The sequence below is a fragment of the Procambarus clarkii genome, chromosome 67 (assembly GCF_040958095.1).
Source record: "Procambarus clarkii isolate CNS0578487 chromosome 67, FALCON_Pclarkii_2.0, whole genome shotgun sequence".
Taxonomy (NCBI): domain Eukaryota; kingdom Metazoa; phylum Arthropoda; class Malacostraca; order Decapoda; family Cambaridae; genus Procambarus; species Procambarus clarkii.
In genome coordinates this window covers 24,129,806-24,155,318 of record NC_091216.1, presented here as the reverse complement: position 1 = coordinate 24,155,318, position 25,513 = coordinate 24,129,806, and the positions used below count along the sequence as shown (strand labels likewise).

General features: G+C 37.5%; 2 protein-coding genes across 8 annotated transcripts in view; one reads left to right on the top strand and one right to left on the bottom strand.

Annotated features, from left to right (window-relative positions):
- The window catches only part of LOC123767670 (ataxin-2 homolog), a 14,307-nt gene extending 3,931 nt beyond the window's left edge, over window positions 1-10,376 (top strand). Inside the window, exons 1-3 of one of the 3 annotated variants that reach the window (XM_045757529.2) lie at window positions 1,825-2,885; window positions 3,102-4,658; window positions 5,833-10,376. In XM_045757529.2, coding sequence (XP_045613485.2) covers window positions 4,073-4,658; window positions 5,833-6,980 — 1,734 coding nt within the window. In that variant the 5' untranslated portion in view covers window positions 1,825-2,885; window positions 3,102-4,072 and the 3' untranslated portion in view covers window positions 6,981-10,376. Of the gene's footprint in view, window positions 1-1,824; window positions 4,659-5,832 lie in introns of those variants that run through there. The other 2 variants (XM_069310472.1, XR_006773995.2) reach the window with 2 other exon arrangements.
- On the bottom strand, window positions 9,378-25,513 carry LOC123767671 (dehydrogenase/reductase SDR family member 11). 5 transcript variants are annotated; one of them, XM_069310474.1, is made up of 8 exons: window positions 25,376-25,513; window positions 22,339-22,403; window positions 21,006-21,154; window positions 17,267-17,435; window positions 16,886-17,015; window positions 14,061-14,190; window positions 13,648-13,791; window positions 9,378-10,594 (listed from the first exon to the last, which is right to left on the bottom strand). In XM_069310474.1, exons 3-8 carry the CDS (start codon window positions 21,135-21,137, stop codon window positions 10,553-10,555), a joined length of 747 nt encoding a protein of 248 aa, XP_069166575.1. In that variant the 5' UTR covers window positions 21,138-21,154; window positions 22,339-22,403; window positions 25,376-25,513; the 3' UTR covers window positions 9,378-10,552. The 5 variants fall into 5 exon arrangements, with proteins under 5 accessions (XP_069166575.1, XP_045613486.1, XP_069166576.1 ...); XM_045757530.2 differs by having other exon boundaries at window positions 21,006-21,138; XM_069310475.1 differs by lacking the exon at window positions 25,376-25,513 and adding an exon at window positions 25,030-25,192.

Sequence of the window (25,513 nt, the reverse complement as noted above, 5' to 3'; positions counted from 1 at the left end):
GGTTCTGAAAAAAAACGTAATCGTGTCTTTTAACAAGACCAAGTCCCAAGGTTACCAATGTAATTTTCCTCAATTAATAATTAACATTTACCTGAATTTACAATGTAATTTCCGAGAAATAACGATGTAATTTCCCTACATAAACAATTAAAACTTCCCTAAATTAGCAGGATCGGGTCCCACGTCAAGACAAAATAGTTCAAACACTATACTCTCACTTTTCTATCATTCTCACCTGTCGTGCCGTCCTGATGGTCGTTGTGGCCATCATCGAGGTGTAGCGACGTTCCTGAGGAGAATGACAGACCGCCTTTCTGTTCAACCTGGAGGCCTGCAGCAGCAGCGGCGGTGTCCCCCTCGGGTCCTTGCTCGTCCTGGAGGCCTGCAGCAGCAGCGGCGGTGTCCCCCTCGGGTCCTTGCTCGTCCTGGAGGCCTGCAGCAGCAGCGACGGTGTCCCCCTCGGGTCCTTGCTCGTCCTGGAGGCCTGTAGCAGCAGCGGCGGTGTCCCCCTCGGGTCCTTGCTCGTCCTGGAGGCCTGCAGCAGCAGCGGCGGTGTTTCCCTCGGGTCCTTGCTCGTCCTGGAGGCCTGTAGCAGCAGCGGCGGTGTTTCCGTCGGGTCCTTGCTCGTCCTGGAGGCCTGCAGCAGCAGCGGCGGTGTCCCCCTCGGGGCCGTGAAGTAGGACCAACAGCACGATGGTGATTAGTTCGGACCTCATCGTTTCACGCGTCAAGATACAAGTTTATGAGATGATGGCCGGATCAGACTCTAGTTCTCCTTCTACTTGAGTTCATCTCTATATATGTTTTCTTCTTATAGACCTGCACACAGTCTTAAGAGTGAATAACTTACTTTACATACACTTGTAGATTATATTATTTGGAGAATATCAATGTATATACGCATACTTAAAAGCAAGGAGACGTGTGTAGTCCATATCCTTTTGTTGTCGTTATGGGAAATCACATCACAAGGTGTAACAGAACACTGTCGATAAACCCCACGAGAATTGTATCAACAGTAGAGACCCCTGCTGTTGTTGTTTTAGATTCAGCTACTCAGAACATGAAGTTCCAAGTAGCACGGGCTATGGTGAACCCGTCAGAGACTTCCTGTTGTTGTTGTTATAGATTTAGCTACTCAGAACGAAATGCCCATGTAGCACGGGGCTATGGTGAGCCCGGAATTCCTGTGACTTCCGTTGTTGTTGTTGTTGTTCTAGATTCAGCTACTGGGAACAAAAAGTTCCAAGTAGCACGGGCTATGGTGAGCCCGTAGTGGACTTACCTGGCACAGGAACGGGGGCTGTAACTGCTGTGACTTCCTGTGTGCTGAGCTTTTATATAACTGAAGGGAGATGTCGGAGGCGTGCGGGGAGCTTGTTCCTCTGATGCAGTCCCTCGCCTGACCAGGTGACCCAGGTGCGTGAGTTTCTCTGGACCCGGAAAAGGAGAGAAATTTTGTCTAGCTCCCCAATAATATTTGGGTCTCTTAAGACTCTACACGTGCTGTTTCGCTGCCATTGTTGAGGGTCACTCTTTAATGTGAGAATTGAAGGTCTTAAAGCACGGAGTTTACATTTGATATTGTTATTGTCTTGTATAGGTTGGAAATTATGCTTAATAATGTATATGGAACATTTCAAATCAATTCTACACTTGTATATCAGCTAGCATATTTATTCCCCCCCCCCTCTCTCTCTCTCTCTCTCTCTCTCTCTCTCTCTCTCTCTCTCTCTCTCTCTCTCTCTCTCTCTCTCTCTCTCTCTCTCTCTCTCTCTCTCTCTCTCTCTCTCTACCTCTTTCTCTATCTCTTTATCTATCTCTTTCTCTCTCTCTCTCTCTCTATCTCTTTCTCTATCTCTTTGTCTCTCTATCTCTTTGTCTCTCTATCTCTTTCTCTCTCTATCTCTTTCTCTCTCTATCTCTTTCTCTCTCTCTCTCTCTCTCTCTCTCTCTCTCTCTCTCTCTCTCTCTCTCTCTCTCTCTCTCTCTCTCTCTCTCTCAGTAGCAGCAGCAGCAGAGAGCCGACACCCTGGAGGTGTCAGTTTGACCCTGTGCTTTCTCAAGAGCAACTAGTCAGTCAGGTTCACGGTTATGTTATCTTCGTGTTGGTTGGTGTGCTTGCGCATGTTTCCGTACACTGAATACAAATTTAAGAAACTAAATCTGCAATATTCGAGATTATTTAAGTTTATGAATAACAACTTTCTTTGAATTTAACTTTATTTTGTTTTAATGGTGAAATGATTCTTATTGAACAGAATAAAATTCGGCGCAATCCTCATATTCATATATCATAGAATCTTCCAGTGGATATCATCTGTTTTTCCTGCCTTCGTTGTCATGTGTTCGATTTCCCTGTACTACAAGGAGCCCTGTGTAAGCTCGAGTTCAGCTGAAAGAGAGTGAGTGAGAGGGAGAAGAGAGTGGAGAGGGATAGGATAGGGAGAGAGGCGTGGCTGGTCAGAGAGGGCATGGTTGATCTTAAGAGAGAGGTAATATCAAATTTATATGTTATATAATAAATAACTCCTATGTTATGTAACATATAATTATGTTATATAACATTATTTAAGTTTGTGAAAATATACGAGCATCCTGAGTGAAATAATTTATCCATATGCACACATGTTTATCTTAGTCATTCACCCACTTCAAACATATTTGTGCAATATAATATTAATAATAATAATAATAATAATAATAATAATTTTATTTAGGTAAGGTACATACATAAAGAGATTTTACAAAGTTTGTTGGCTTTATAGATAGAGCTAGTACATACAATGCCTAAAGCCACTATTACGCAAAGCGTTTCGGGCAGTACAATACAGTACATTGTTGTGTCTGTAGTAAGAGCCAAGATATATATTAAGTCAGAACTTGTATATTGCCGGAACAACCGTGGACATCTTCAAGAGGAAACTAGATTTATTCCTGCAAAGAGTGCCGGACCAACCGGGCTGTGGTGGGTATGTGGGCCTGCGGGCCGCTCCAAGCAACAGCCTAGTGGACCAAACTCTCATAAGTCAAGCCTGGCCTCGGGCCGGGCTTGGGGAGTAGAAGAACTCCCAGAACCCCATCAACCAGGTATCAACCAGGTATACTTCCTCTCCCAGATACGTTGAACACTGCCGAGGCAGACAGGGAGGGCGGGACGAGCCCAGGCCACTTGTCACGGGTTGATCCTGTGAACACAGTGGCAAGCAAACATGTCCAAAGGCAGAAGGTTAAGCTAAACACACAGTCAGACGAACAGGCGTAATTTAAAGTATTCGTTCAAGGACAACAGCTGCTCCTTTTGTCAAAACCGAGACAAATACTTTTTTTTTAGAATTGGACGTATTTGTTTCATATTTATACTTTTCGAATCTTTTTCTAGCATGTTGCTAGAAAATGCTGTGCTCGGATGGTCCGCATGAGGTCATTCCAGTGACCATAATATTCAGAGAAGACATTGCAACCACATGCTGGGGACGTCGACCTTCCCTGCTTCAGTGGACAGAGCTCGCCAGTCGTCCCTTCCAACTCCTACCGTTCACCTTACTCCTGAGGGGACTCTTCTGGATCCAATATGCCGTAGAGGATCTCGCAACTGTGCGGTTAGATACTACTCAACTGTAGTATACGACACTAAGAACGGCTTCCCATTTTCAATCTAACAAAATTCTGGCTTCGAGTGAGAGCTGATTTCTCAAAACGACAACAAAAGTACTTACTAGGCAACAAACGTGTCACTTCTGTTACGTGTGCATTAATAAAATACACACTTAAATGCCCAGATAAAATAATCCACAAGTCTACGTGAAAAATAAGTTATTCGCTCTAATAATGTGACCAGGTCTTTGTGGGAAAAAAAAAAGTAGAAGTGAAAGTAGAAGTACTAAATGGAGAACTAGGGTCTGATCTGGCATAATCACAGGCCCTCGGCCTGCGGGCCGTTCCAAGCAACAGTCTGGTGAACCAAACTCTCACAAGTCAAGCCTGGCCTTGGGCCGGGCTTGGGGAGTAGAAGAACTCCCAGAGGCCCATCAAGCAGGTATCTCATAAACTTGTATCGACGCGTGAAATTATGCGGCCCGATCGACTGATCACCATTGTTTTGTTGGTCTTACTTCACGGCCCCGAAGGGGACACCGCCGCTGCTACTGCAGGCCTCCATGATGAGCGAGGCCCCAAGAGGGACACCGTCGCTGCTGCTGCAGGCCTCCAGGACGAGGAAGGCCCCGAGGGGGACACCGCCGCTGCTACTGCAGGCCTCCAGGATGAGCGAGGCCCCAAGGGAAGCACAGTCGCTGCTGCTGCAGGCCTCCAGGACGAGGAAGGCTCCAAGAGGGACACCGTCGCTGCTGCTGCAGGCCTCCAGGACGAGGAAGGCCCCGAGGGGGACACCGCCGCTGCTGCTGCAGGCCTCCAGGATGAGCGAGGCCCCAAGGGAAGCACAGTCGCTGCTGCTGCAGGCCTCCAGGACGAGGAAGGCTCCAAGAGGGACACCGTCGCTGCTGCTGCAGACCTCCAGGACGAGCAAGGCCCCAAGGGGGGCACCGTCGCTGCTGCTGCAGGCCTCCAGGATGAACAGAAAGGCGGTCTGTCATTCTCCTCGGGAACGTCGCTACACCTCGATGATGGCCACAACGACCAGCAGGACGGTACGACAGGTGAGAATCACGGGAAAATGAGAGTATAGTGACTGGACTATTTTGTCTTGACGTGGGACCCGACCCTGCTAATTCAGCGAAAATTTTCATTATTTATTTAAGGAACTTACATTGTTAATTCTGAAAAAAATATTGTTTATTTAAGAAAATTGCATTGTTAATTCACGAAAATTACACTGATACTTTTGGGATGTGGTCTTGTAAACACAAAAACACGACTTTCGTGTTTTCGGAACCAAGATGGGCATCAATCTGGATCAGTTCAACGGACGATTCGATTTTGTTCAGGTCAACGCATAATCAAGTTTATCCTAATTAATAAATATATGTAGCTAAATATACGCCCCAAGTAACACAAGTTATTAATTTAAGGATATGTCCTAGTTATTCTTGTGACGTATCGTTTATAATCGACTTATGGAAGTGTTAATCCAGCAGCCCGTTCTCGCAAACCTTCCCATCATCAAGAAACTGTCGTACTAAAGTGCCTTATCCTAATCTACCAGAAACCCCCCCCCCCCCCGAACAGAAAGTTAGTTTAGTTCATTTATTATGCACCCCATACCCATCTTGTGGGCGGTAGTGGAAAGGGTTACAGAGGTACATAATGGGCTCAGGGACTGAACCCCACAATTCATTTAGCTAAGCAAGTTAAATCTTGATGAGCTAATTACAAAATTCAATACACATCGTTACATTATCCCACTGGATGGGGGGCGGTGTGCAAGAGAAACATATCAATTGTGACATTAGCTCTCAACATATGTCAGTTGCTTAATTTAGAAACTGTACTTGTGATCGATCTCGAACCGAATAAAAACTGGGGCCGTTATGTCAATTTCGTGAGCCGCTACCATTTTCTAGTACGACAGTTTTTGGCCTTGGGCAAAGTATACGTCAAAATACGTCAAAATACGACGTGATAATTCCAAATGAAGGCAGTTTACCGGACACTTTGTTGCTGCCTCTGCTAACAGGAGCACCTGAAGCACTCACACCCCCTGAGGATCAATTCTATAAAGGGGAAGATAACTTGACAAGTACCCACGAAAAAAATTGCATATATTACCTACCATATATTGTAGTTAATAAACAAATATTACTGATGAATGCATGCAAAATTATTTTCATTATAGTAACTCTGAGAATGACTGTCTTCTCTCTCTCTCCACAGTCGCCAGCAACACTCTTGCCCACAGCTTAGACAATCAGAGGACACCCACGTGGTCCGCACCATTCCCACACACCTCGCAAAGCCAAGTAACAGTGCAGCCTATACACATTTGGAACAACAACTTATATGTGTCGCAGATTCCGCTTCCCTATGCCAGTTTTCTACTCCCTCACGCAAGCACTTCACTGTTCTTTACAACGTCCAATCTTCCCCATGCATCACTTCAACCACAGACAATTCCCACTACTTCCTCATCCCTGCTTAATGTTGATGGTATGCAGAGGAAGCTAATTCTCATTCCAGATTCTTTCCGCTCCCCTTTCTTTCATGAACAACGTCCACTGCAAGACAACTCTCAAGGAAACCAACCTCTTGTAGGCCTCGTGCCTCAGAGACTTCAGTCCTCAGGTGAATCAAAGGTGGCCAAATCATCCTTCAGCATCACGAAGGAGGCTCTGTCAGGGGCAATGAAGAATAAACTGCAGAAGGCACCACATGAAGTATCATTGATGGAGCTGCAAGATGTACCACAGGAAGCACAAGAATCACAACAAGAGGCACTGCAAGAGTCACAACAAGAGGCACTGCAAGAGTCGCAACAAGAGGCACTGCAAGAGTCACAACAAGAGGCACTGCAAGAGTCACAAGAGGCACTGCAAGAGTCACAACAAGAGGCACTGCAAGAGTCACAAGAGGCACTGCAAGAGTCACAACAAAAAGCACTGCAAGAGTCACACCAAGAGGCACTGCAAGAGTCACACCAAGAGGCACTGCAAGAGTCACAACAAGAGGCACTGCAAGAGTCACAACAGAAAGCACCGGACACACAACAGGAGGCACTGGAGGTATTACAGGAGACACAGGAGGAGGTTTCATTGTTGCCTGCAATCTTGGAGTCATTTGAACCAATTGACAACCCTGGACTGCTCAAGACTATACTATTTCCCGGCAGACCTACTGAACCTGCAAGGTTCAGCAGTTCTACTTCTGGTTTAGAGGCAATTATTTTTCCTTCAGCAATTCCACCTGCAGCTGAAAAGGCTCCAACAACACCTTATTTATTTATTTATTTATTTATTTATTTATGCATATACAAGAATGTACATAAGGAATGTGAGGATACAATTATGGTAATTACAGTCTTGTAAAGCCACTAGCACGCGCAGCGTTTCGGGCAGGTCCTTAATCTAAGACAATTTTAAGGAGGTAAATACTTGCAAAATTTATAGACAAAAAAATGATAACAGATTACATGGAATGAAAAAAGAAAAAAGATGAGAGAAAATTATAGGTACAGTATATTAAAGCACATAGGTAGCTATGATTGATTGCAATGACAGCTTAAAATGGTAGTTGACAACAAATTGGTAGGCACAATACAGCAGAAACAATATAAGATTGATTGCAATGACAGCTTGAATGGTAGTTGACAAAAATTGGTAGTCACAAAACAGCATATGGCTAGCACATAAAAGAAGACAGCAATGAACACAATGATAAGGTTGTTTGATATTACATAAAAATTATGAGATTGGGTACCACTAGGTACAGAGCAAATTTAAAGCTCAGTGTAGGAAACTAAATAGATGAAGTTAGGTACTTTTTGGTTTTGCTTTTAAATAAGGCAAAAGTTTTACAGTTTTTCAATTCACTAGGGAGTGAGTTCCATAGACTAGGTCCCTTAATTTGCATAGAGTGTTTACACAGATTAAGTTTGACCCTGGGGATATCAAAGAGATATTTATTTCTGGTGTGGTGATAATGGGTCCTATTACATCTGTCCAGGGAGAGTTTCAGAGCATGGTTTGCATTTAAGAACAGGGTTTTGTAAATGTAGTTGACACAAGAGAATGTGTGGAGGGAGTTAATATTTAGCAAGTTTAGGGATTTAAACAAGGGAGCTGAGTGTTGTCTGAAAGCAGAGTTAGTTATTATTCTGATAGCAGATTTTTGCTGTGTGATGATGGGCTTAAGGTGGTTTGCAGTGGTAGACCCCCATGCACAGATACCATAATTAAGATAGGGGTAGATTAGTGCATAATATAGTGAGAGGAGAGCAGAGTTAGGAACATAATATCTGATTTTGGAGAGTATACCAACTGTCTTAGAGACTTTCTTAGTTATGTGTTGAATGTGGGTGCTGAAGTTGAGTCTCTTGTCTAGGAATAGGCCAAGAAACTTGCCATCATTTTTATTACAGATGTTAATGTTGTCTATCTGTAGCTGAATTGCATTTGATGATTTGCTTCCAAATAAGATGTAGTAAGTCTTTTCGATGTTTAATGTTAGTTTGTTCGTTGACATCCATAAGTGGACTTTTTTTAATTCATTATTCACAACATTATTTAGTGTATGTGGGTTGAGGTTTGAGTAGATAAGGGTAGTATCGTCAGCAAACAATATAGGTTTGAGAATATTAGAGACATTAGGCAGATCGTTTATATATATAAGAAATAGAAGAGGTCCTAAGATGCTGCCCTGTGGCACTCCAACGGTAATTGGTAGAGTGGAAGAAGTTGTATCATTGATGGTTACATATTGGTGTCTGTCACTAACTGTCTGTCACTCACTGTCACCTTCAGCTACCTCGACACTTCCCATCGTGTACCCCACCTCTACCCCACACTCCACTGTCACAATAGCTTCACCTCCCGATGCTGGAGTAACAGACATCAAAATCAGCATATTTATACCGCGATTTCCCTGTACTACAAGGAGCCCTGTGTAAACTCGAGTTCAGCTGAAAGAGAGAGTGGGAGGGAGAAGAGAGTGGAGAGGGATAAGGAGGGAGAGATTGAAAATTGAGTTTTCTACTCAAGCTTCTTTAACTAGAAGTTGTTGTGCTTTTGTGCAATTTATACTAGACATTTTGACCTTTTAAAGAAGTGATGTCTAGATGCCTTCTAATTTGTTTAGTATTTTAAAGGCTTCAATGAGATCAAGCCAGTTGTGGTATGTTTGTAGTTGCTTGTCCTAGAGCCCTTAACCAAGATTATTTTTGCCACTGCAAAGAACATTTTCCAGTGTGGTTGTATTTTTTTCCAGATATCTCTATACTTTTATGCAGTAGTCCAGGTGAGAGCACATAATAATAATAATAATAATAATAATAATAATAATAATAATAATAATAATAATAATTGAGAAGAAGTATAGGTCAAGAATTGTCTCTACAGAATTTTCAAAGATTTACTCATCAATGCTGTCTAAAATACACAATTTATTAAAAAAAAAATTAAATTAAATTTTTTTTTTAATTAATTAAAATTAATTTTAATTAATTAATTAAAATTAATTTTAATTCATTACAATTAAAAAAACATAATTTATTCCAATGGATACCCACTTTTATTTCCTAGAAAGCAATGGTTGGTTGCTTTATTCCTAAGCCACTCTCACTCTCGAGCTTAATTGCCATTAGAGGAAGTCCAGGTGGAAGTGATTCAGAGAAAAAATTTCCAAGTGCTCAAATTATGATGAACATTATCAATCAGTTTAAAAGTGTTTCAATAAGATAAGGATAATCTCTAGAAAAACAAATACAGTAGTGTTTATTATATTTTTATTTTTAAATTTCAATTAATTGTTTAGCTGTGTAAAATAAATAGATTAAGATATATTCTATCCTTTGTGCTAAGAAAACACCCAAATAATTTGTGATAAATGGCAAAGAAACTGAAAAATCCTTGACAGAATAGAACAACAATATCGGGAATATTTCCAGTCATCAGTTAATCCAGTCTATCAGGGTTACACTGTAAACCGTACATGATATGTTTTTACTATCTTTCCACTGAGCAATCTCGAAGAGGATGTCTCTTAAAGTCATTTGAGTTCATCACATATAGCTTGTAAGTTTATACCTGATGAATGATCTACCTGCTTTGTAAATGCAAAGTGATTAAAGTGATTAAATCATTTTAAAGTTCAAGCAAGTGTATAACAGAATGAATATTTAGGCATTGTTAATTTGTACTGTCACTGAGCAGAAATAGCTGTACTGTACTTGAACCAAGCTCATAATAGGTGTAGAGGTAGAAATTTTTAAAGTCATGTTTTGGTAAGTAAATTATAGAATTCCTTTTAAACATCCTTCTCCAATGTTAAGGGATAAGGTTTCAAGCACCCTAAATAAACACTTTATTAATGTACTATGTATGTGGCATGTGTCTTGCTGCTAGCTATGATCTCAATAAATAGGCATGCAATACACCAATTATAAATTCAATGGTATTTCTATCACAAATCATACCTTACAAGCAAAAAATCTGACATTCAACTGTCTATCAAAGCAAAAAACAAAAAATAGTGTTTTCACGACAAGTTAAGAAATTGTTAACGATTATAAAAAAAAAAAAGAGATTAGCAGAAAAGAAAAAGACTAATCATATTAGTGTTTATAAATTCAATGCTAGTTACTGTATATCACAAATCATACCTCATAATTAAACAATCTGACTTTCAACCATATATCCAAGCAGAAAACATAGGAACAAAATTTTGAATTCCTTTATTACTGTATTGTCATTAAAAGTACAAATATGTTTTTCTTTTTTACACAATCCTGAATTACCCGGTACAGTATATGACAAAAGTTTTTAATGTTCCGCCCAACAGTTTCATGTTTTCATAGGTTATGAATATTCCAAAAGTCATCTTGAGAGTTTGTGGAAAAAACAGTACCGTAAGTACTATGGTCACAGTCTGTGTCACATGCAACTTATAACACCTGGTCAGTTGGCCGAATGAGGATGTCATGAATCTGTGGGAAAAAAAAGGTCATCAATACATACAAACATAAATGCATATAAACCTTTCTAAATGCAAGCATTCAAGAATGCATTTATTATCTATTGATAGTTGTGGAAGTAGAGGATAACCTCATGGTGTCCTGTCTGTTTGTAATTACCTCTGTAGTCAAACAAATAATGCTGTGCTTATCATTTCCTATTTTTCCTTGTATATTTTATCAAATATATGTAAAATTACAAGTGGTCTTGTAAATACAATACCTTCTGAAGTTTATTCCAGCAAACTGCCACTATTTGTCAAGAAAAGTTTCTATGCCATTTTTCTGAACCATATTGTTTTCTTGTGTCATCTCACGTTGTTGATGTACAGCTTCATAAACCCTCCTTTGTCTGTCTTCTCATGTACTTAAACAGACTTGCAGGTAGTTATCATGTCTCCCTTTTATTTTGTTGTCCTCCATTGGTGATATCCAGCAACAGTTATATTGGTTATATTATAGCAATGAAATTCATTTCAAGTCTATGGACCTTTTCTATGTATCTTTTATGTTTCTTCAAGTGTAAGTACCATAACCCAGCTGCACATTCCAGTTTAGGTCTGATGTATGTGCAGCAAATAACTTATAAACATTTTTCAAAAGTAAGTAATTATCAAAAGAAGGCACCAAGCTGGGAAGACTTACATAAAATGCAAAGATATAATTCACCAGCATTGAACAGTCATACTTAACAGCATGTAAGTGATCTTCTAGTTATAAATATGACATACAATAACTTCCAGGGATAGTATCTTTATCAAAAACTTATTAAAACATCCTTCCCACATGTCGGTTCAAATTACAGTACTAGTACTATAAAAGTATTTTCCTGATCAAGACTTCCATAGGCAGTGAAGATGAAATATTATATGATGGCTTTTTGTGAAAAAAGTAAAGATAAATAAGTAGTCGAGAGCAAAAAAGTGTAATGTGCAAAAGTGCATCCTGGTCAAGACGACTCTTTCTGATATTTTAAAGGCTAGATTAAAGATCTTTATTATGAGCATATTTCAATTTGTGTAAACAATATAATTACCTGCAGATTTTATACTTATTTTGCAACAATTTCAATATTCCTGAAGACCTTAACAGAAACAGACATTAGTAAATTTTCAGAAAAATCTATGTTCATATACTATGACCATTGGCAATATTCAAATGAACAACTGTAAAAACTTGAATGCAATTATGTACAAATGCCTGGTGGCTACATTGCTAAATCCTGTTCATCCCATGCTGTCACCATCCACTCTATCACAAATACACCTCATTATGATTAAAATTTACACTATTTTGATTAGTGCTTAGCTTTTGATCATGCTTAGCATGATTAGTAAACCTGCTTTATTGGTAAAACATTAAGATTAATATTTTACTGTATTTACCTTTTACCTGAATTTACCCAAAGGGGCACCATCTCTCAATAGGGACAGGAAACTGGCAGCTTGTCAAAGATCTCCCCTACCCTGCTGTGTTAGAGGATTTTTTCCAACTGGATTTTAAATTGAAATAATGTCTTGTCATTTATGGCTTCAGTGGGTAAATGGGTTCCATAAGTTTATAACACAATGGGTGAAAATCGTACACTACAGCTTGTTGAGGTTTAAAGCTATTGCCCCTTGTATGTGCTACATCTGCCCAAGTATTATGGCTAGTTGGGCCATTTTTTTCTATTATAAAATAATAGACACAACAAATTTGGTATAATATGGTGATCCTAATGCTTAAAATTATTATTTCTTCTGTTATCTCAATTCATAAGAAAAGAGCAAGAATAGGGTAATAAAATTCATATGCAGGAGTTAGTCAACGGTTGTTTATTGAATCCTGGAGAATGGCGAATCATTGGCTAGGAGAATCTCAATAAGCCTAAAGCTCCATGTCCACAACAGCAAAATACAATACTCTTGTTGCCAGTGTTCATTTATGCAACTGTTATAAATGACAGATTTCCAAGAAAGTCTTGGAAAACTAACCAGATATGCCATATCTTCTTTGTGACGGCATTGTGCTTGCACACGAATGCATGATAGAGCTGATAAGTTAGCCAAAGAATCTGCCTTTAAAAGAGACGTTGAGTGTAACCTTGGATTGTCAATGAGCAATCTGAGAGCAGCAGTACACCAAGAACTTCAATAAAATCTTGTAGATCTGAGGCAAAAGTGAAATCGACACCAGTAATTCCCTCTATCATCATACTATCATGCAAGAGGAGCCACACATCTATGGTTCATCCAATAAAATCAGCAGATTTCTAGATGTTACTACTGCTCGGCTTAGACTCAGTTACAGGTATTTCTGGGAATTCTCATTATCTGCTGATGTAGACCTGACTAAATGTAAACTTTGTCAACAAAATTATTCTCACACCCTCCATCACTATGTGATGGAGTGCGAAAAGATACGTGAATTCAGAGACAATTCTATAACCAATGTTCCAGCAATGTGTAAATATTTCATTCAAAATGATCTGCTACCAGAAATTTTAGCCAAATATCCTCAGTTTGCAAACTGTAGGTAGTAACTAAATGACTGTAACCTATCCACTACTGCCCACTGGATGGGAGAGGTGTGCAGGACAAACATATCAATTGTGACACTAGCTCTCCACATATGTCAGCTGCTTAATTTAGAAACTGTACTTGTGGTTGATCTCAAACCCATTTATGATGTGACGACGTATACTGAATTTTGTAACTAGCTCATCAAGATTGTAACTTGCTTAGCTAAATGAATTGTGGGGTTCAGTCCCTGAGCCCAATATGTGCCTCTGTAACCCTTTCCACTACCGCCCACAAGATGGGTATTGGGTGCATAATAAATGAACTAAATTAAAAACACAGTCATGTTAAATACATGCATACTAAAATAAGTCACATGTAGTATGTTTCTTATTTTTGACAATGTAAAAAATTAAAAGGTATGAATTTTGACAAATTGAGTTATTTTAAACCAAGTAAAATTATCAATCCCGGTACAGTATGTCTGAACACACAATAAATATTTTGAACACACAATAAACTTACTTGGACATGTGGTGGAGCAGACAAGACATGAATCACCGAAGCAGCAACATCATCTGCATTCAGGGACTTCATGTTCATTTTCTTTACCTCGTCCTCATACAGTCTCAAGGATTTTTCGGTCTCCACAAGACCAGGGCTAACAGCCTATAAATGAATATACTGTACAGATTCTGTATAAATGTCTCCTGTACAATTGTTCTACTATTTTCATATTTTTCAACACTCCATCAATGTTACCATATCTTATATATATAACATTTAAGTACTACCCCTTAACACATGTTCATTTTCTCCTTTTCTTTTTTAAGTTATGCCCTCCTTAAACAACTTATCAAATAATCACTTTTAACTGAAGCATCAAACCCATCAAGCATTAAATTACATTATCAGTTATGGTTCTAGTAAATCCTTACCGCAATTCGAATGTGTGACTTTAAATCTCGGAGTTCCAGCCTCATCCCTTCAAGAAGGGCTCTCACAGCAAACTTGGTGGCAGAGTAGAAGTGGACTGCAGAATTGGATATGACACGATGACCCGACATACTGCCAGAGTTTGAAGAAATAATAAGCTTTCAGTAGTCAAATTCTGCTGAGAAATCTTTAGGGTTTGTAGCATGTAATGTTTTGTCTTCATTACTATAAATTTGTTCAACTTGGAGCAAACTGTCAAGTTCTTCTCTAGTATAGACCAAGATAAAAACCACAATTTTAAATGCCACCCCATTTTCAATGTCCTAATCCTCTCTTATACCTTAGTTTTGATTTATTTATTTATATATACAAGAGTTCTTACATTCTTGAACAGCCACTAGCACGCTTAACCATTCGGGCAAGTCCTTAATCCCGATTTTTCCCAGAATTCAACCCGCCAAATAATTTAACAACCAGGTACCCATTCACTGCTGGGTGAACAGAGGCTATAGTTAAGGATTGGCACCTGGTCAATCCTTCCCGGCCAGGATACGAACTCAGACCAAAGCACTTGCAAAGAGCCGGGTGAGAGTTTTACCACTGCACCACAGTGACTTAGTGTAAAATATAAATATGGAAGAAACCTTTGTGATCTGACTTTGCTTACACTACCATTCACCCTTTATAATTTATTATCATATTCCTTTTTTAAAATGTCTTGTTTTTGATGAAGGTTTTTCATACCATAAGGGAGATGAAATTGTGAGTTTTTACTTTATTTTTGGCATGTTAAGAAGAGAGATATTTATAATTAGTTAGGAAGTGAGCTATTTATAGCTTCTTAAGAAGAAAGTTATTTATGGCTTAAGAAGATAGCTATTTGTGACTTATTAATAAGAAAGCTATATGACTTGCTAAGAGTAAAACTATTTATGCCTCATTAGGAAGAAAACTGTTTATAGCTTGTTAAGAAGTAATTTATGTTTCTTATTAAGACAACTATGTATGGCTAGTTAAGAATAAAACACCTGTATATTTAGACTACAGACTTAAGTTGTCTAAACTCTTTTACATACAGCTGTCAATGTAGCTGTCAATGTAATCAATCAGAGCTTTAATATAACAATGTGCTTTAATATACTTACTAAGCTCTCTCATCTCATTTTTCTCTTGCAATGTATCTTTATCATTTATCAATTCTGATAGAAATTACCTACTTAAAATTATCTGCTAGATTAAGGACCTGCCCGAAACGCTGCGCGTACTAGTGGCTTTACAAGAATGTAAATACTGTACTATCCAATGTATTCTCACAAACCCAATGTACCCTCTTGTATATATATATAAATAAATAAATAAATAAATACCCCCAACAGGTTAAACAGTAAGAATACAATATGGTAGATAGATACATATTTGATGTAAATGGTTACAATGGTGGTTGTTATATGATATGACAGTAATGTGACAGGGCAAGTTGTAAGGTGGAATTATAGAGTGCAGATGGCAGCACAGATGGTGACAGCTGCTCCACCTATGACAGTTGCTTAATTTAGAAACTGTACTTGTGGTCGATCTCGAACCCATTGTTGATGTGACGATGTGTATTGACTTTTGTAACCAGCTCATCAAGATTGTAACTTGCTTAGTTAAATGAATTGTGGGGTTCAGTCCCTGAGCCCATTATGTGCATCTGTAACCCTTTCCACTACAGCCCACAAGATGGGTATGGGGTGCATAATAAAAGAACTAAACTAACTGGTGGCTGTAACTAAGTCCATTTGTGGGATGACTAGGTTGAGGCAGATCAGAGGTGGTATTGCTATTTGAGTTGTGGTGAGAATGCTCCCAATGCTGTGGTCAGGTGGCCTTATATCGCCCCATACATAAATAGATAAATACTCAGATTAACGTCTGCCCTACATAAACAATGTTCAATGAGTCTTTTTACATAATGTCATTAATTTCACCTTTGTAAATGCACATTAATGACATTATGTAAAAAAGAAACATTGAACACTGTTTACGTAGGGCAAACTTAAATCTGTGTATTTTATTTATTTATTTATTTATTTATTTATTTATTTATTTATTTATTTATTTATGTAGGTTAGATTAGCATTTTATAAGCACTACAATCACCTTTTATGGTTGATTGCTCAATAAATCGCTGAACTATATGTCTAACAGATCCCTAACCTTGTCCATGGAGGACAGAACAAAACGTATATGTGCTGGTTAGCATTGTAAATGTGTGGCCACGTCTGTGGTAGAAAATAATAATAATAATAATAATAATAATAATAATAATAATAATAATAAATCCCCCATCCACCTGACTTAGTTTGAACTAATACTGCTTGTTGATTGGTTGAGAAGAAACTGCTTGATCCATAGAAATATGTGGATGCCATTTGTAACTGCTACTGAATTCTGATTTAGTTGCTACAGATCTTTACCCTCATCTCTAGTACACGTATTATGCAAACTTTCTCAGGCACATTCTTTTAATTATATATATACTGTGCCTGTATTGAATTTTTCTTGCTTATAAATTCTTCCAAATTCCTTCAATGATTACTCAATCTTTTCTATACTGTACACTGTATTACATACTTTTGATTTATGTTCACTAAGAAAATTGAGGATACAAATGAATGGGACGAAAAAAAAGTTACATTGTGACTTGAACTAAATCTTAAGCCATCAGGGTTAAAGGTATTAGACATGAAAAAATATATACATAAATACTCCATAGCCTTATTTGATTTATTCTACCGAGCTATGTTCATGTTGCAAATATTTAAGCATTAAAATATATTTTTACCTGTTGATATGAATGATTTGGCCATCGTTGACATTACGTTCACGCATGGATGACACAGCCTCACGTGTGCACAAAGAGAGGCCCACAACATTGATATTCAGCATCTCACGCCAGTCCTCTGGTGATCCTTCTGTTGACAAAAGAGGAAATAATGTTTCTATGCAAGTAATATCAAATACAGGCTTATCATAATCATAACTTTCTTAAATGATTATTTAATCAATTAAATCAAGAAAAGGCCTTCTTCATCACTATGGCAACTGTGGGACCAACAATGGGAGAAAGGGCACTCCCTTCACTTCTTCCACAGTTGTATTTTTCATGAATTAGGCCAATATCAGTACAAAAGGAAAAATATATTTTGCTATATGAAATACAGACCCAAAAGAGAACGGTTGTGAGACATGCCAGCATTGTTGATGCACACATCAACACCTCCAAATTCCTTCTTAATGATGGAAAATACATTGAGAACTTCATCATCATCGGTGATATCACATTTCATTGTGATCAATTCCCCTGAGCTGTCAGCCAATTTACTTTGAAGAGCCTGCAAAAGAATATACGTACTGCAAAGACCTTGCACACATATCAAGTCAAATGCAGATTAAAGATATTTTTTAATTCAAGCATAACACCTTGCCGGAAATGCTGTGCATATTAGTGGCTTTGGGCATAGTATATACAGTACTAGCTCTATCTAGAAATCCAACATTCTGTTTGTAACTCATTTTGTATGTGTGTACTTTTACCTGAATACAAATTATTAGTATTATTATATAACATATCTTTACAATATTCTTCCATTTATTTAATATTTTTAATTGTGTTGTTCAAAACTATTTGTAATATCATATTAGCATGTAAAGAAATAAGTATTAAAAACATTAGTTATTTATAAATTTACTTGTCAGGGTATGATAAATACATTAGTACAGTATGTATATCTTATCTAAGGCCTAGCATGCACGGATATGTAATAACCATCACTTTTAAAATTGCAGAACGAAGCCTTGAGGATAATCCTTGGGTGCTCTCGTACCACAAAGATACTTTATATGAGAAAGGAACTTAATTTTCTGAGCGTTGTTGATCGTGTTACTGAAATTAACTGTCAAATTGGTATAAAAATGCTTAGGCTAACTCATCCTAATCCTTGCACAGAAGCCCTCCAGAATTTCTTTATTGAAGATCAGCATTGTTCCAAATGGATAACAAAAACTGGAACTCAACTCAGAATGTATCAGGTTCATGATTTGTACCAAGAGAAACAACAACGGCACTTTCCTGCACCGTGGGAGGTTACACCCTTTCCAGTTTTAATCCCTCCCTTTCCACCCAAGAAGCAAATTAGAGATCAGCCCAAGCTTCGTCTTGAAGCAAAGCTCAACGCCTTAAGCCATATTGATGCTCTGTCCACAGAGCATTCTTTCTCTCAAATCATATATACTGATGGTTCCCTACACCGCACCATGGGTGCAGCTGGAAGTACAGTTGTTCTGACAATGGGCGATGGCTTGTATTTTGAGTGGGGAGTTCGTATAAACAACTGGGCCTCTACCCTTCAGACCGAACTATTTGCCTTGATCCTTGCACTGAAATGTGTACAAGTCTCCAAACTTGATACATTAATTGTAAGTGACTCCTTATCATCCTTAAATGCTCTCAACTCTTTAAGACATAACTGTAACATGCTCGTGTCCGAAGCTAGACACAAATACAACAAAATTATTAAGGATGGTAACAGAGTCCATTTCATGTGGTCTCCATCTCATGTTGGCCTCCGAATGCATGATAGAGCTGATAAGTTAGCCAAAGAATCTGCCTTTAAAGGAGCCGTTGAGAGTAACCTTGGATTGTCAATGAGCAATCTGAGAGCAACAGTACACCGAGAACTTCAACAAGATCTTGTAGATCTGAGGCAAAGTGAAATTGACACCAGTAATTCCATCTATCATCATACTATCATGCAAGAGGAGCCATACATCTATGGATCATCCAATAAAATTAGCAGACTTCTAGATGTTACTACTGCTCGGCTTAGACTCGGTTACAAGTATCTCTGGGAATTCTCATTATCTGCTGATGTAGACCTGATCAAATGTAAACTGTGTCAACAAAATTATTTGCACACCCTCCGTCACTATGTGATGGAGTGCAAAAAGATACGTGAATTTAGAGACAATTCTATAACCAATGTTCCAGCGATGTGTAAATATTTCATTCAAAATGATCTGCTACCAGAAATTTTAGCCAAATATCCCCAGTTTGCTAACTGTTGGTAGTAACTGAGTGATTGTAACCTATCCACCGCTGCCCACTGGATGGGGGGTGGTGTGCAGGACAAGCATATAAATTTTGACACTAGCTATTCGCATATGTCAGTTGCTTAATTTAGAACCTGTACTTGAGGTCGATCTCGAACCCATTGTTGATGTGACGACTTATATTGAATTTTGTAACTAGCTCATCAAGATTGTAACTTGCTTAGCTAAATGAATTGTGGGGTTCAGTCCCTGAGCCCATTATGTGCCTCTGTAACCCTTTCCACTACCGCCCACAAGATGGGTATGGGGTGCATAATAAATGAACTAAACTAACTAACTAACTTTAACACATATGTTACTGCATCAGGTAAATCCTTTCAAGCTATTTTCTTATAAACAAGAAATAAAAGAAATGCAAAGTATATCATACAAAAACAATAAATATAGGGATATTTTAAAAGCTAAACCAAAAATGAGAAACTAACTCAAAATTCTTTAAATGCCTTGAATAATCCATTAATAACACTTTTCAAAAACAGTTCTTTATATCATTTCTAAAATTCTATGTGCAATCTTCTGTTTATTGTCTTGGACCATAATAATACAGTAATAATAATTTTTTTTCAAGAAGGTACAATGGTTTGGTGAGATTACATAAGACAGGTATTTTTACATTCATGCAAAGCCACTAACACGGATAGTATTTCAGGCAGGTCCTTAATCTAAACATATCAGGTAAAATGAGAGGGTACATTATAGCAAGGTTTTTATATCAACAAATAACTACAACATAAGTTGACAGAGGTGATTACACTGGTAAGGATATACAGTATGTCTTAAGTACTAATATTGGGGGAAGTGGGTAGTACAAGATACAGTGTGAGTTTGAAACGTAAGGTAAGAAACTATGAGGATGAAATTAGATATCTTTTGATTTTACTTTTGAACAGGACATTGGTTAGACAATTTTTTTAATTCATCAGGGAGTGAGTTCCAAAGACTGGGCCCTTCTATTTGCATGGAGTGTTTGCACAGATTTAGTATGACTGGGGATATCAAAGAGATAATTTATTTCTGGTGTGGTGCTCATGGGTTCTATTACATCTATCAAGGAAAAGTTTCAGATCAAGATTAGCATTTAGGAACAAGGTTTTGTACATATAGATAGCGCATGCGAATGTGTGGAGTGAGTGTATGATTAGCATGATAAGGGACTTAAATAGAGGAGTTGCGTGTTGTTTAAAGACAGAGTTTGTTATAGTTCTGATAGCAGATTTTTGCTGAGTGATGATACACTTGAGGTAATTTGCAATGGTTGAGCCCCATGTACAGATACTGTATGTAAGAAAGGGATAGATTTGTGTGAAGTTTAATGAGAGGAGAGCAGAGTGGGGAATATAATATTTGATTTTAGAAAGTGTACCGACCGTTTTTGAGACTTTTTTGGCTATGTGATGTATGTGGGTGCTGAAATTCAGTCTCTTGTCTATGTATAGGCCAAGGAACTTCCCCTCATTTTTATTGGTAATGTTAACATTGCTTATCTGAAGTTGAATCTGATTTGATGATTTACAACCAAATAAAATCTAGAAAGTCTTTTCTATGTTTAGAGCAACTTTGTTGGTTAACATCCACAAGTGTGCTTTTTTTTTAATTCACCGTTGACAATATTATTTAGTGTGTGGGGGTTGGGGTCAGAATAGACAAAGGTAGTATCGTCTGCAAATAGTAACCATAATTTCAATCAAATGTACATTAAATAAAATTGATTTACTATACAAAAACCTGTACAGGTATTTAAGAGGCATAGTGAGTACCCAAAGTTAAATAATCACATTAATTAATCAACATACCAAAAGCTTCTCCTCATTTCGTGCAGCTGCAACAACTTTCATGTCCGCCTCAACAAGCCTCTTGCAGACAGCTGCCCCAATACCCGAGCTTGCTCCTGTCACCAGAGCAACACGACCAGCCCAACGTTCCATACTGCAAAATAATAGGACTAGACTGAATATATTAAACCCGTAAGTCACAACTTGTTCAAACTGTATATAGTATATCCTCACAAATTCATGTACACATATACTGCACACTCTTCATATGATGTAGCTCTGATATGGAACCTTACCCATAAAGCTAGATAAATATATTTCCATTTATGATTGCAGGTGAGGAATTAACACGAAAAAATACAAAGATTAAATTCACTTTGCATATTAGTGGCCTTATTAAGTATACGTACTTGTATCAATTATTAAACCACTGTATTCAGTATTACTTTTTTGTATATTTTTGTAATAAAAATTATTTTTATTATTACATAGAAATTATACTAGTGATAGTGAAATAGAAGCTTATATGGCACAAATACTGGTAAATACAAGATGAATGTACAACAGATTTCTATTAAAATCCTGCATTTTAAAGCATTTAAACTGCCATAATTAATATTTGTGATAACAAGTGTGTATATTATCCCACATAATATGTTATATTATAATATGTGTATGATCTTCTGTTTATCTCTAATCTATAGCAAGTCACTGATATACAGGCAATCAGTTATTTAATACTTTGTCTGAAAGAGATAAAAGTACCGTTTTAGTCTTAATGTAAATTTTGCATTGCATATCTAGGTGGGAATAGTTTGTACTAGGTATCATTATATTTAAATCTATGCTGAAAAATTTTAATCCTTTTGCACTACTGCTCATGGAGTGAAGATGGGGTGCACAATAAATTAGCTGCCATTAGCAGCTAATTTATTGTGCACCAGTATCAAATCATTATGCTGGATAGTGTTGGGGAGACCAAGGGGCTATTTTAGACTTGCACGGTTGGTCTATGAAGTGCTAGAGGCCACGATGATCTCAGACCAATGAACAGGAGATACAACTAATAACATACTTCAGCTATATTAATTGTTTTCATGACAGGCAATGCTTCTCCAACTTACTCCTGAAAGAAACTAACCTATGTAAATGTAATCGAACACAATGTAACCTTATTTAGCCTTACTAGTCTTGGTAGTTTAGAAAAGCATTGCTAGTGGCAAGAAGGAAGTTAGAAATAGGGAAATTTGTTCTAGTACTGTAGTGCAATCAGATTTTGACAATAAGTACAGTACACTGTTGTAAATACAATAACCACTTTTACTGTGTTATGCTTGATGCTTATGCTTGATACCTGATTTCTTTCTGCAGAGAACTTAGTTGCAGTCACTTCGGTAAGGTTACGTTGATTTAGAAAATCTGCAATAAAAATTAGAAACATTATAGCTGAATTGAGAACTCAGTAATACATATACTGTACACAACACTGTACTCACCTAACTACTGTATACTTCATTACAGTGAGAGCTCTACTTCTTGCAAGGTCAGCATTTGATCTTTTATGATCCAAGAGGGTGGGAACCATTCCTTCATTCCATCCTCAATATACCAGCACTTGCCCTGTCCTTACATCCTTTTCATGTGCTATATAGTATTATAAAGTCATACAGTACTGGCGTAAAGCTTTTTCCTGAGAATTATTAATTATGTGTACTATATAATTTACTGTGTCGGGGGACAGAAAGCCAGAGTGTATTCATACAAATTAGGCTTTTATCGAGGGTCCCCCCCCCAAGGCCGAATTACTGACCCTACCCAGGATGCAGCCTCACAACACGCTGTCTAACTCTTTGAGTACCTACTTGCTGCTAGGTGAACAGATGCATTAGGTGAAAGGAAATGTGCCCAACCGTTTCTGTCCTGCCCGGGATTCGAACCCGAAATTCTCAATTGTGCATCGAGAACGAACCCGAGTGTACTACCGGAACCCTTTATAGGTACTAAATTAATTATATATTAAATGGGTACTGTATAATAATAATAATAATAATAATAATAATAATAATAATAATAATAATAATAATAATATTAATAATACTAATAATACCATATTAATAATAATAATAATAATAATATTAATAATACTAATAATACCATATTAATAATAATAATAATAATAATAATAATAATAATAATAATAAATATTATAATTATTAATTTTATTTATAAAATATACATAAGAACATATGTTACAATGGTTAATTAATAGATACAGAAATTGCATACAGTATTATATAAAGTCACTAATATGCAAAGTATTTTGGCCATAACCTGAGATAATTTAGTTAATTTATTTATGAATTTAATGGGGTAACACAATACTGTACGAAATGTAAAGTATGCTAAAGAATATGAATTGTTCAAGAAATTTAGCAAATTATATAAAATTTGCAATGCTTAATGATAAAAGGAATAAACTAATTTATTCTAGAATCTGTAACTTTAGCAATGACACAGATACACAATAGTATTTAATATTTACAATAGCAGTAAAATACAAATTAAATTATTTAGGATAAGGAAATGTAAGTGAAATTTGTTAGATGATGTTAATTAGGTATTTCTTAGTTTCTCTTCTAAACTGGTTTAGAGAAGAACATCTTTTAATCTTCCTTGAGAGGTCATGCGCAATTTAGATTCATTTATTTGCATGGTATTTCTGCTTTGGTTATGTTGCAGTCAACCAAATATCTGTATGATATCCAAATATCACAGATATTTGGATACTATTACAAGAAATATGTTAGGCTCAACAAAGTCATCCTAGCCAGGGGCTAGACTGTTATCACCCATCCAGCTAATGCACAAGCTTTACCTAATTGATATAGAGCATGCATTGTACAAAAAAAAAAAATACTTTTAAATTTAGGTTTTAGAGTGTCACTGGCAAGACAATAATTTATGAAACAGTCACTGTAAATGAAGATTTTTCATGGGCCCAGAGTTAAATTAACCCCATCAGCTTTTTCAGAAACTCTCTGGACCAAGGAATAGTTCCCCTAGATTGGAAATATGCAAATGTCACCCATATTTAAAAAAAAAGGCAGAAAAATGTTAGCAGGAAACTACCATCCAGTCAGCTTGACTTCACACATCTGCCTGCAAGCTCATGGAGAGAATTGTAAGGGAGGGAATCATTCCCCATCTCACAGTGAACAATCTATTAAAATCAATGTACCATGGGAAAGAATGGGGTCGTCCTTAACGAAAATAAATCTGACATGGAGAAATATGGTGAGTGGGGTACTGCATGGGTCCATTTTGAGGCCAACCCTTTTTGTCATATACTGTACATCAATGACAGATGAGAATATAACAAACCACATCATCAAATTTGCAGATAACAAAGATTTATAGTAAAGATGAAAGTGAAAATGAGCTTGAGGCCTTACAAAGAGATCTACATGAACTCCACAAATGGCCGCAAGACTAGCAAATGCTTTTTAATATAGAAAAATGCAAGCCACTGTTTGTGGGGGACGTACTAATCTTCCTCACAACTAATAAATTAGCAACATTACCTTACAGCACAGTAAGGAAGGAAAAAGAAATTTGATTCAGAATTCACTATTCACTGAAAGTTGCACAGTATATGGGAGCTGCAGTAAAAAAAACGTCTAACCAGACCCTAGGAATAATAAAGATAACATTCCTATCTTATCTTTATTCTAAAAGAGCAAAGTCACCCTTAGCTTGGGCAACCGCCCTATTTTAGAATAGGATAGGATAAAATAAGATAGGTTAGGTTAGGATACGATAGGATAGGATTGGTTAGGTTTGATTTGTTTAAAGTGTAGCAATGATAGAGACTGATTTCTGGACCTACAGTAATGTAAGCTGCATAAGGCCTATTACTGGCATCAGCCTCGTGTCAGGTATTCTATCCCCCAAAAATGGGAACCGCATTATATAGCATCACAGATCATGCACTATATGAGCAAGGCTGTTATAACTGTTTGACCTGCATCCAAATAACCCAACACACCATAGGTCTAATGTAGTTAGCTGGGTATTACGGTGCCTGGGCACTCCAGTAGGCAGTATGAGATCAATGAGCCCTGCTGCAGTAGTTTGAGAACTATCCGAAGTAAAGCCTTCTATGTCATCGCTACATCATACTACTACTACTTAATGATACTAATTTATTCGTCTGAAATAATGAGAACCAGATTACAGTGATTACTTAGAATAGGTATATCATTTGTATATTTTTATCAATACATTACTTACGCACAGCCGTTTGGATGGATATGTATTAACATATAATGACCTCAAGGTAATGAATATAATGAGTTTGACATTGTTAGCGTAATAATACTCTTTAAACCAACCTGTTAAGCGAGGGGAGAGCTGAGCACGGCAGCCCGAGGGGACGTGAGGCGCGCGAGTGACCCGACCTAGCTGACCTCCGGCCGGGGACCAGGAGCTAGGACCCGGCCCCGGCCTAGCAGTCTTATACATATTGTGAC

Coding starts and splice junctions, on each gene's coding strand:
- LOC123767671 (XM_069310474.1), bottom strand. CDS start 21,137: ATGGAACGTTGGGCTGGTCGTGTTGCTCTGGTGACAGGAGCAAGCTCG. Junction 14,191..16,885: donor CAAATCATTCATATCAACAG/GTAAAAATATAT, acceptor AAACTCTGGCAG/TATGTCGGGTCATCGTGTCA. Junction 10,595..13,647: donor CTGCTCCACCACATGTCCAA/GTAAGTTTATTG, acceptor TTTTTCCCACAG/ATTCATGACATCCTCATTCG.